A 12,925-nucleotide genomic window follows, 5' to 3' on the forward strand; every position below is an offset into this window, starting at 1 on the left:
ATTGTCTCTTTGCATTTATTTTTCAGGGGATCTGCAAACATTTGTTTTGCAGGAGAGCAATGGCAGGGTGGGTGGGGAATGCCTTCATCTCCTGGTTCTGTGGCTTTCCAAAGCATCTTGTGGGCCACTGTGTGAAACTGTGTGCTAGACGAGATAGACCTGGCCTGTGCAGCAAGGCTCTTCTTACGTTCTTACATTGTAGTAGAAGCTTTGGTAGGCCAGTGTTTGTGGTCCACTTCCTCAGATGATCATGACTGCTGTTTGGCATTTATTAAGTGCCAGCAGTGTACTAGGAGCTCTATAGAGGCTACATAATGGAGTGGTACAATTATTGCTCTGCAGAGCACTTAGTTGTCATAACGTGCATTCAACTGAGTTTGGAGCCAATTTCTGATCCCTCAGTGGCTTGACCATAGTCATATAGGGAATGTATGCAAAGCAGAGAGCTAGATTAGTTCTTTCAAATCCTAAATTGTTGTTTGGTGCAGCAGGCTACCTCTCCTCTCAGTGTCTGTAGCAATTGCCTCCTTTAAATATGTTCTTGACACTTGTAAATCATTGAGCAATTGCACAAAAGGGCTATTACCCTAAACCTTTGGCTGACATGTGCTTCCTGGAGCTAGAGGACACTCCCCTGACTACATGCTGGTCTCTGCCAAAGGTTGACTTGATAGTGAACCAGCTGACATATCACGGCAGTCTCCCTGTGGGCCCTTGATCTTAACCAAAAGATTCAAACCCTGTTACTGTGACTTGACCTCATTGTGTCAAGCTGTCAATATGCTTGTGGCCACTTTAATTTTGTTAGGACTCAGGGAGGCAGGGAGACATATCAGTGACATGGCGTACTGTCAGATGGAATTACAGCCTTTTGCTCTCTTTCTTGCTTATGCGGCTCAAAGCAGGAATAATTAGATAAACGGAATTGACATATCACTCACTGAGCTGGCTTGGAGGAAGCAGCATCTCAGTGTTCAAGATCAGCCACTGCCTCAGGGTCACTCTGGGCTTCGATGAAGGGCTGAAGCAGGAGGATTCATTACAGTGAAAGACAGAGCCTACAAGGATCTGGATGCTGAGGATGGCCTGGGATTCTGAGCATTGTTTCCCATGGTCACTGACCCTCATGTCTAATTCACACAACCCTTTCACCTGAAGCATGGGCTGACTTCATCCATGTTGCATTGGGCATGTGTTTAGGCGAAACACATATCCAGATGTCAGTCAGTGTTTGAAGAGCAAGTCTACTATGTTGGGGGGCAGGAATTGCTTGAGGTTTCATTTCCTTGCTTTCTGGCTATGAACTTTAAAAGGGTCCTGCTGGGTTAGGCCAAACATTCCATCTAGTCCAGAATCCTGTTTCTAATATAATGCTTTTATATGATTGCTTTTCTCTGACTCTATAGTTCTATTCCAATGTTGTGTTGTACATGCATACAGGTACATGTTTTGGTACTGGTAGAGATAGGAAGTGTACCACTGTATATGTATTGAATATAACTTATGAATAACTGTACATGTGTGTAGATCTGTACATGTGTACACTATACACAGATTGTATGTGCATTGAGCACAGCATGGAAACCAGGCATCTATCGTGTGTAAATTAATTAAATAGCACCAGTCAATCTACAGATCAGTCAAGGACTCCACTGGTGACTTCCCTTCCTTGTGAAAACTGCCTGGTTCTATTCCTGTTCTTTAAGCCATTTCCAATCCATCGGAGGACTTGTTCACTTATCCCATGACTGCTAAGTTTAGTTACAAGCCTTTGGTTAAGGACTTTGTCATTAGTTGTTTAAATGTTCAGATATATAATGCTGACCAGGTTACCCCTTCAACATGCTTATGGACACTCCCAGAGACTTGCAAAAGGTTGGCGAGGAGGAACTTTCCTTTGCAGAAGCCATGCACTCCATCCAAGCAAAGCTTGTTCTTCTATAAGATGACCAGTTCTACTTTAGTCATGCTTTCTATCAGTTTAACCATGACAGAATAAAACTGGCAGTTCTGTAATTTGCTGCTTCCCCTGGATTCCTTTTAAAAAATTGATATTACATTGGCTACCTTCCAATCCTCCAGGAAGGAGGTTGACTTTAATAAATTTCATATGTTTTTTTAAATATCTAATTTCTTGGTGTAGTTCTGCATGTAATGGAATATTTTGTGTTGCCTGAGTTAACTTCAACATGGCAAATGTTCCCCTTTTCATCCAGCTCAAGGAAGGGTTTCTCATAAGAATGCACACAGTAGTGGCTAGTGAGGTGGTTCACTAGGTAAAACAACTACCGGCCACTCAATGACAGCTGAAAGGGTGGGAAATTCCTACCCTGGCCTTCAGACATGAGGAGGAGGAGGAGGCACTAATGAAGGAGGCAGGAAGTGCAGTAGCCACAGTCTGCTGATAGCAGGAGAGAATGCCACTGGCCACCAGTGAAGGTACATAATATGTTGAGTACACTGCATGTCCTCCAACCCTCTGGGCAGTGTGGTATAGTGGCTAGAGAGTGGGGTTTGTATTTATGAAAACTCAAGTTCAAATCCTTATTCAGTTTCCAGGCTCATTGGATATCTTTGGCTAAGTCACTGTCTCAACCCAAACTGCATAGCAGAATTGTAACAAAGCTAAAATACTATTCTGAGCCCCTTGGAGAACAAGTGAGATGCAACTATAAAGAATAAATATAATGCACATTATACAAACATTTATGATGGAGTTTGCTAAAGAGAAACAAAAACCCTGTTCATGTTGTGCCTGCGTTCAGATATCTTTACATACATACATGTTTTTGTGTGAATGACTGTACCTGTGTTCATTTTAAAAGTAAACCTGGGTACAGGTTCCTCATATACATGGTATGGAAAGGAAGCGTGCTGCTGTACCTGTCTTTATCATAACATATGAATAATTGTTCTTGTGTACAGTTCTGTACCTGGGTACACAGATTATACAAGTGTTAAACATAACATGTGAACAGAGCTAAAGACACCTATATGAAGGAGTATAGCAATGTCATTAAACTCAGATTAGTCATTAGGGACAGTAGCTAAAGCACAGTTACCAGTGAAGGCTAGATATCACATCTAACTTGCCTTGCCATAAAGAGAGTCTGTGAAAATGACAAGACTTGTCTGCAGGAGGAAGGGAGTTTTCCTGCAGTAGGAGGAAGTGTGCGCCAAGCCACACCCCCTGTATCCGACATCAGACACAGGGGGCGTGGCCAGTACTGGAGACTGGGCCAGTCAGCCCCTGCAGAGTTTCCCCAGTCAGCGATTCAGTGAACCACTGACTGGGGAAACTCTGCAGGGAGGGGCTGACTGGCCCAGTAGCCAGTATTGGCCACGCCCCCTGTGTTTGATGTCAGATGCAGGGGGCATGGATACTACCCGGGAGAAGGCAGTATCTCTGCCATCCTTCCCAATCAGCATTTCATTGAAATGCTGACTGGCTGGGCTTTTTCAACCAACGCAGCCAGCATTTCAGTGAGACCCTGGCTGGGGAGGAGAGCCTCATGCTCCCAGCTCACGAGCACTTTGTTCGCCAGCTAGGTGCGAGAAGGGGCAACGGGTGCCCTGGCCGAGGGTGAGGAGGCACCTTGGCAGTCCCACCCCCAGACCCTGGCAGCCAAGGGACAGTTGTGTCCCCTCCTTGCTTCATTGTCCCCACACCCCTGTTTGTTTGTTTGTTGTTGGCAGTTGTATGCTTGCTATTCTCGGAACACATTTTCCTTAAGCGTTCATATCCTGAATGATTAAGCTGGCTCAGTGAAGACATTATGAAGGAAAACATAATGGTGTTGATTTGAACTCAGTTCTCCTGGAACTCACGAGTTATAAAGAAGTCCTGCTGTTGTGAAAATGATGCAAATGTGCAATTATAAGCCATTTTCCTTGACCAGATATATGATAGGGATGGCAGTGCCTCAGGAAAATGAGTACTGGATGTTCAGCATGTTGGGTTTAGTTGTGATGTTGTACTCAAAGTTCATGCCTGCATGCAGAAGCAAAGCCTTTAGAGAGTTGCCTCATATATTTAATGGATTTTGTTTTTCCACATCACATCACAACTGACTATTTCAAAGCTAGAGGTCAGGCTTGTTCTTCTCCTCAAGTCTCTCCTGATGATACAGCATAACTGAGGGTTTCCAATTCCTTCTAGGCTCCAAAGTAAATGTACAGTAGCACAAGCACAAATTAAGCATATTAAACTTCATTGTAACCAGAGAAAGTTAGTTGTGACTGCCTGTAATCCCATTAATCTCAATGGGGCCTAGTCATGACTAACTTCCTTTGAGCACAACCATTAGTGCTGGGAAATTGTGGAAGGGGAGGGGAAATGCACAACATGTAAACATGCAGCTCTTGCCTCATGGCACTGTTTCAGTTTGATTCAGTTTTTTTTAGTCTACTTTCCAGTAGGCTTATGATATTACCCAGCATTCTCTGTGTGTCCGTGTGTGTGTCACCGCCCCCATCAACTTTGCAGTGCCTGGATCAGTATGAATCAAATCAGGTACAGTTGTAGTGACACATAGGGAAACCTCAACAGCGTAGTTTGAGGTGATGTAATCCACCCCAATTCAAGATGGTTGATACATACACTTTCGATGCACAAGTGGGCTAACTTGTGGACCGCCTAACTGATTTGAACCAAATTTGCTACAAATGTAGGGGCAAATAGGGATGCCTCAATGACATAGTTTGTGATGATGTCATCCACCCTTATTCAAGACAGCAGATACATGAATGTTTGAGGTGCAAGTGGGCTAATTTGTGGACCGTCTGACCAATTTGAACCAAATTTGGTACAGTTGTAGTGGGTGTTACACAGGGATACCTCAATGGTGTCGTTTATAATGATGTGATCCATTCCACTCCAAGATGGCGGATGTGTGAATGTTTGAGGTGTAAGTGGGCTAACTTGTGGATCACCTAACAGATTTGAACCAAATTTAGTGAGTGACACACACTGATACCTCAACAGTGTGGTTTGTGATAATGTCATCCTCCCTAATTAAAGATGGCAGACACTGAATATGTGAAATGCAATTGGACTTGTGAACCGCCTAACTGATTTGAACCAAAGTTGCTGCAGCTATAGGAACACATAGGGACAGTTCATGGGCATACTTTGTAATGATGTCATCCACCATGATTCAAGTTGGCAGACACGTGAACATTTGAGGTGCAAGTGGAAACTGATTTGGACCAAATTTGGTACAGTTGTAGGGACACATAGGGACAGTTCTAGCACATAGTTTGTACTGATGTAATCTACCCCTATTCAAGATGGTGGATGTGTGAACATTTGAGGCACAATTGGGCTAACTTGTGAAATGAAAGTAGTCAAATTAGTTCTTACTAGAACAACTTGTTACTGGTGGTATGTATTACTCTTTTGCAAACAAATACAAATCTATGAAAGGTGGTGATATCGGTAGAAATGCTTGCATCCTGTCGGTATTAGAGAGAAACCTGTTCAGAGTTGTATATGTTTGGTATTTTTGTGAACCAAAGCCTGGAGATGATATTGCAATCCATATTATTGTAAATTGGTGCCTAGCAGTGTTCTCTCTGAGGTGTGTACGTGCGCTCACAAGTTTTTTGATGTCCGCTCAGTTAATTCTAGATCCCGCTAAGATTTAATCAGGATGGCCTCATTCTGAATGCATGTGCACACACACTGCCTTGATACAGCCGCCCAGAACAAAACTTTCTGCACACAGTTGAAAAAGGTTAGAGAGAACACCAGTGCCTAGTGCAAATGCTTTATTCTCTGACAACAAAGAATGATTTCCTTCTTGTATTCTGGTTGGTTTGGGTTTAATTCATCAGGCTGGAAGGGACCAGAGGTTCCCTAGCTGAGCTCTCCTGCGGAGAGGCAGGACTCATTCATCAGCTCTACACAAATCAGGCTTAGCAGCCTATGCATCAGCTAATTCGTGCACCTTACATTGCTGGATTTGTGCCTAAATGACTGGGAACCTCAGCAGAGTAGAGCACCACTTTATCCCCTCTTTAGGAAGACATTGATCAGATAACACTAGATCCACTCATCACACAAAGTCAGCAAGTAGCTCTGAGGTTTTTCATGGACAAAGTCTCTCATATTAGGGCCAAACTGGATTCTACAATTAGGGCAGTGTCTGTTATGGAAGTATCCAGCAACTCTTTTTATGTGGTCAGATGGGATCACTTTCAGTTTGTGACTCTTGAGGATGTGGACAAGCTGTTTTGGACTGTGTGTCCTGCCACCTGCTCTCTTGACCCCTGCCCAATTTGGCTTATTTTATTTAACAATCAGATTGTTCAAGAAGATCTGGTGAACATCATAAATGCTTCTCTGAGGTAGGGTAGTATGCTTCCTTGTCTTAAAGAGGCTATCATTAGACCATACTTGAAAAAACCTACAGTGGACCCCTCAGAGTTAGGCAGCTATAGGCCCATCTTTAATTTCCCACGTTTGGGCAGGATGATGGAGAGGGTGGTGGCCTCTCAGATCTAGACAGTCCTGGAGGAAACTGATTATCTCTAGACCCATTTCAAACTGGCTTTTGGGTGGGCTATGGGGTTGAGACTGCCTTGGTTGGCCTGATGGATGGTTTCCAATTAGGTATTGACAGAGGGAGTGTGACTCTTCAGAGATCCTTTTGGATCTCTTGGCGGCTTTTGATATCATCGACCATGGTATATTTCTGGGTCGCCAGAGGGAGGTGGGATTAGATGACACTGCTATACATTGGTTCTGTTTCTACCTCTTGGGTAGATTCAAGAAGTTGCTTTGCATTGCAAAGTGAGAGTTACTGTATGGAGTTCCACAAAGCTTCATACTGTCTCCAATGCTCTTTAACATCTACATGAAACCACTGGGAGAGCTCATCAGGAGATTTGGTTCAGGATGTTATCAATATGGTGATGACACCCAAATCTATTTCTCCCTATCAGATTCATCAGGAAATGGCATAACTTCCTTAAATGCCTGCTTGGAGGCAGCAATGGGCTGAATGAGGGATACCAAACTGAAGTTGAATCCAAATAAGATGGAGGTTCTGATTGTCGGGGGTCAAGACCTGAAAGATGGTTTAGATCTGCCTGTTCTTGATGGGGCCACACTTCCCCTGAAAGATCAGGTACGTAGCTTGGGAGTGCTCCTGGATCCCAAACTCTCTCTGGTTTCTCAGGTTGAGGCACTGGCGAGGAGTGCTTTTTATCAGCTTCAGCTGATACATAGGCTGCATCTATTTCTGGAGGTAAATGGCCTTAAAACGATAGTACATATGCTGATAACCTTCAGGCTTGACCACTGTAATGCACTCTGCATGGGGCTGCCTTTGTACATACTTCAGAAACTACAACTGGTACAGAATGCAGCAGCCAGGTTAGTCTCTGGGACAACATATAACACTGATTCTGAAAGAATTGCACTGGCTGCCACTATGTTTTTGAGCAAAATAAAAAGAGCTAGTCATTACCTATAAAGCCCTGAATGGCTTAGCTCTAGGGTATTTAGGAGATGACCTTCTTTGTCTCAGTTCAAATGTAATGCGGAACCATGGGTCCAATAGATCTGCGATTCTGCACCCCCTCCTCCCTCTCCCATCTGCATTTGGACAACAGGAAGAGCTGCCTCTCTGCAATCAGTGAGACTGCAGAGAAGCAAGGGATATGGCTATGTGGGCTACCTTCTTGATGGAAGGACAGCATGCACTACATATCGGGCAGAGTGAGGGAGGAACTTCCTCTCTCAACTCTGGTTTTGTGTGGCCAAACTGCAATGCCACTGCAATGCCAATGCAATGCTAGCATCGTAAAACCGGAGTTAACGGCAGTGAAACTCCACTCTTACCAAAGATTCAGAGTGGAGTTTGGCATGGGAAACCCAGGTCCCTTTTCACCCTTAACTCTAGTTTGCCAAATTCAGACATGCGGCTTCGGAAATTGGAGGGGAAGGGACCTCCAGTTTCCTATTTCATCTGAATTTGGCCTATGTCATGAACCGTGCCACCGATTAAGATCACCTGGGGATGTCTGGTTATGGTTGCCACTGGCTCATCTGATGGTGACTTTGGGCTTTCTCTGTGGCTATCCCAGGGCTTTGGAATGCAGTTCCTGTCAAAATAACAGTTTCTCCATCTCTGATTTCTTTTAAAAGACACTTAAGACACACCTGTTTTCTCAGGCTTTTAATTAAAATTAATTTTAAACTGTTTAATTGTTTTTAAACTGTGAAATTATTTTGTTTCACTCTGTGAATTGTTTTTAATTGTTTTTATTCTGTGAAAGTGTTTTAATTGTTTGTATTTTTATATTGTAATTTTGATTGTGTACACCACCTAGAGATGTATATAGCAGGCAGTCAATAAATAAATAAATGAAATGAAATGAAGTTGAAAACCCAAGAGGTTCCAGCCAAATATTTGTAGGAATACTTGTGGGGGCAAGGGAGAATCATTCTTAATTGCAGTTTACATTTTTCAAATACAAAACTAGGATCATGGTTTTTACCAAATTATCAGTATTGCCTGATAATAAAAACAAAACTATAAAATGTGTGTCTAAACAAAACTATAAAATGGGGAAGTATTTGTTTGTTTATTTAGTTAGTTAGTTAGTTATTCGATTTTTATACCGCCCTTTCAAAATAGCTCAGGGCGGTTTACAACAGGATAAAAACAATTACAAATTATTTGCATTTACAAATTATTTGGGGGTGGGGACAACTAGTCTGTGTTTGATTCTGTGGGGCTCAGAACTCATTCAAAGGGCAAAAGGGAAGTCCTTCCTGATGATGGTCAGAGATGTGAAAGTGCCCACATCCTCCATCCATTACATGGAATACACCCATTTGTTTTGTTGCATTACAGTAAGTGAGAAACCAAACTTCCTACCACTTCAGGAAAATGTTATTCGAGTCCTTAGAAATACGATGAGGGTTAAACAAGTACTGTTACTGTGCTATTGTCATGTGTACTATTGGATAGTGTCCGTGACATCACTGGGAGTGAACATACTTCCTGCTCTCTCAATAGGAAGGTTTAAAGTAGGGTGTGTGTGTGTGTGTGTACATTTGATAAAATGTGAGTTCTTATCAACTAGAGGACTTTTGTAGCCCTTTTAAAACTACCCATGCATGCAGAAATTCTCAATTTGAAGATCTTCCTTCTCCTCCTTCCTTTCCCTCTTCTAAAAAATTATATTTCTTTGAAAAATGTGTGCTGCTTCTTTCTTGCATCACAACATACATCTCCAACTTTGTTTGTTTAACTCAAAAATGTGAAAAAAGAAAAAGAAAAGAAATGAACAAGCAGAATTTTCCCCCTGCAAGAAGGCCAATATCCCTCTTCCATTACATTTATATGGTGACCATACTGATCATTTCAGGAATTAAACTCTCCTGCTGTAGGACTAAGAGGAGAGATATTGCTGTTCCCTAGAAAAGTAGATCATTGTATGAGCCCCATAAAGGGCAAAACAATCAAAATGGTGCTGAAATTATTGCTTTAGCTATAATTTGAAATTTGATGAGTTCCTTGCATTCGTGGTCATTAGATTTGCTCCGTCATTGTAAGCAATTTCAGGCAATCAGTTTCCAGCCAGGAAGCTCTGCCGGGTTGTGGAAATTTAAGTTTTAGGGCAAAGAATGTGTGTGTTTTGTGGGAGTGTCATGGTGGATTACAAACGGCACGATTAGCTCCAGTCCAGACCTCCTGGGAAATTCTTGATGAGGAGAGCTGAGTCCAGAGGGAGACTTTGCAGTAGCCTCGACTCTCAGCAGTAAAAGAATTTCTTATTTAGTGTCCAGTAATGAAAGAGGAATTGTTATGCAAATCCCAGTAAACATCCCCTGCTTTCTGGTTATAACTTGTAGGATAATTATTTTCATGTGTTTGTGTCACATAGAAGGAAAGTAGAAAACAACAGACATGTTTGAAAACCAATAGGCATCACACCAGGAACAACAATGTGGTGTGGTGGTTAGAGTGACATATTACGACCAGGGAGACCCAGGTCCAAGTTGTCACTCAGCCACGAAGCTCACTAAGTGATCAGGACCAGTGAATATTTCTTAGCCTACTTCAGTGATGTCTCTAACATACTTCACAGAGTTGTGATCATAAACAACAGTGGGGAGGGCAGGAGAGCATGAATGCAGCCTTGGGCTTCTTGAAGGAAGGGTGGGATAACTTGTTTAGAAGAATGAAACATATTCCCCGGCTAACTGGGCAAAGAGGCACTTTTCAAAGTGGGAGGAGCACAACAGGCCCTATTCAACCCCAGCACAGCATTTCCCCGGTGGCTGTTGTGGATGTCTACTTTGTGTTTCTTTTTGGATTGTGAGCCCTTTAGAGACAGAGAGCCATCTTATTGTAGTTGTTTGTCTATGTAAACCACTTTGAGAACTTTTCCATTGAAAAGAAATTGACGGTGATGATGATGATGTCGGGTCTCTTAATCTGAAAGGTAACATGCCATATCTGAGATTTGGGGAGTTCCGGGGGGGTTCCTTCAACCATTTTTGGTTCTTACATGATTTCAAAAGAGGAATGTCTCCTTGCCCTTCTTTTTCCATTTTGCACCCTGCATCTCAAACTGGGCCAGGCATCCAGGAAGGGGGCAGGGTCATCTCCAAGCATACAACACACTCTCCTCTTCTTATCTCTTCCAGGCACATTTCTTTCAAGAGGCACCTGCCCAGGCAGATGCATGTTTCCAGTGTGGACTATGGCACAGATCCACCACCTGTGGAAGAGCAACCAACTTGTATAGGACGGATCAAGCCAGAGCTGTACAAACAGAAATCAGTGGATTCTGAGGACCCCAAGAAAGAGGCAGAAAAAACCTGTGGGAAAATAAATTTTTCTTTGAAATATGACTATGAAAATGAAATGCTGATTGTGCGGATTCTTAAGGCTTTTGATTTGCCTGCCAAGGACCTCTGTGGCAGCTCTGATCCCTACGTCAAGATCTACCTCTTGCCTGACAGGAAGCGCAAATTTCAAACACGTGTGCATAGGAAAACTCTCAATCCCACTTTTGATGAGTGCTTTCAGTTTCCTGTGCCCTATGAGGAGCTGACCAATAGAAAGCTCCATCTTAGTGTCTTTGACTTTGACAGATTTTCACGACATGACATGATTGGGGAGGTGATCTTAGAGAACCTGTTTGAGGCTTCAGATCTTTCTCGGGAGACTTCCATCTGGAAGGATATTCAGTATGCCACAACTGTGAGTATTTTCTGTTGCCATTGCTGTGGAGAAAGAATTGCAGGACATGCTGTGAATAGTTTGCACTCCACCAGTGCTATGACTCCATAGGCCATGTTGCACATAGAACAAAGGGTTCTAGTGCTGGCAGACCATCAGGAGTTCTTCTGAAAGTGTGCATTGTACTCCCACTACTTTTCCAAGACTTTCTAAGCCAGTGTGGAGATTTACTAAGTTATATTATCTGTAACTTTCTGAAGTTTCATTGGCAAGCTGCCAACCCCCATCATTCATGCTTTAGGTGTCTGTCCACCACAATAACACCACAATAATTCATATTAGGGTAAAGCAACCAGAACCAATGCTGGTAAGTCAGTGTGAGCTGTTCAGAGACAGGTCCTGTCAAGCTGGCAGGGGAGCAGGAGGCAAGATGAAGGCAGCCTCCAATCTTATTCAAGGAACTAGAACAACCAGTAAAGAATTCTGGCCTGGAAGTTCTAATAACAGTCAAGCCATAATGCATGACTCCTACTGTTTTTCCTTGCTAGTGCCTGGTTTCCCTGCAGTTTTCTCTATTATGTGTAGTTGATGCACACACTGAAACCTTGTCTTTCATCTCTTAGGTCCCAGGATGGAGATCTGAAAGGGGATCTTCATCATCACAATTGTGCATCATCACAATTTGCATCGATCGTGAAATTGTTGTTTATGTGCCTTTTCTGATGTTTTTATGTGAGGGATTAGGAATGCAAGGGAACTTACATGTGGGAAGAATAGGGGATATAAGAAAAAGGTGTTATGAACAGGTGCTCAGCCCCAGATCTTCACTGCCTTGTAATTATAACAACCAAAAAATCTGAAATTTGCTTTGTTTAAAAAAAAATAGTAATATTGTAACTGCTATAGTTGTTATTCTGAACTCTACATATACGGCCCCAAATTCCCAAAGCCTCCTCTTAGGGGTACATTTGATTGATTGATTAAGTGCCATCAAGTTGGTGTTGACTCTTAGAGACCACATAGATCGATTATCTCCAGAATGATCTTTCTTCAACTTGGCCTTTAAGGTCTCTCAGTGGTGCATTCACTGCTGTCGTAATTGAGTGCATCCACCTTGCTGCTGATCATACTCTTCTTATCTTTCCTTCAACCTTTTCCAGCATTATGGACTTCTCAAGAGGGCTGGGTTTTCATATAATGAGTCCAAAATATGATAGTTTGAGCCTGGTCATTTGTGCCTCAAGTGAAAATTCTGGATTGAGTTGTTCTATGATCCATTTGTTGTTTTCCTGGCTGTCCATGGTATCCTCAAAAGTCTTCTCCTGCACCAAAGTTCAAAAGCGTCAATACTTGCGTCAAGAAGTGTCAAGAAGCAAAATCTTGCTTCTTCAAAGTCCAGCTTTCACATCCATAGAATATCATGGGGAAAACCATGGTATGAATGATTCTGATCTTTGTAGGTATAGACACATCATGGCATCTAAATATCCTTTCCAAGGTCTTCATTGCAACCCTACCAAGTGCTAGTCTGTGGCGTATTTCTTGACTACTGGATCCTTTACTGTTGATAGTCAATCCTAAAAGGCAGAATCTATCCACCACTTCAATGTCTTCATTGTCAATTTTGAGGCTGGTTGATGTACCCTTTGTCATTAGTTTATACTTCTTTACATTTAGTCATAGTCCAATTTTTTCATTGTGCTCCTTGACTTTCATTACTA

The 12,925-nt window shown here is 42.5% G+C and overlaps 1 protein-coding gene across 5 annotated transcripts in view; it reads left to right on the top strand.

The window, feature by feature from the left end:
- The window catches only part of SYT6 (synaptotagmin 6), a 275,557-nt gene that overhangs the window by 132,909 nt on the left and 129,723 nt on the right, over positions 1–12,925 (top strand). For all 5 annotated transcript variants that reach the window (XM_053313299.1, XM_053313300.1, XM_053313303.1 and 2 more), the window contains one exon: positions 10,667–11,225. In XM_053313299.1, the coding sequence (XP_053169274.1) occupies positions 10,667–11,225 (559 nt within the window). The remainder of the gene's footprint in view (positions 1–10,666; positions 11,226–12,925) is intronic.

The sequence above is a fragment of the Hemicordylus capensis genome, chromosome 4, assembly GCF_027244095.1.
Source record: "Hemicordylus capensis ecotype Gifberg chromosome 4, rHemCap1.1.pri, whole genome shotgun sequence".
Taxonomy (NCBI): Eukaryota; Metazoa; Chordata; class Lepidosauria; order Squamata; family Cordylidae; genus Hemicordylus; species Hemicordylus capensis.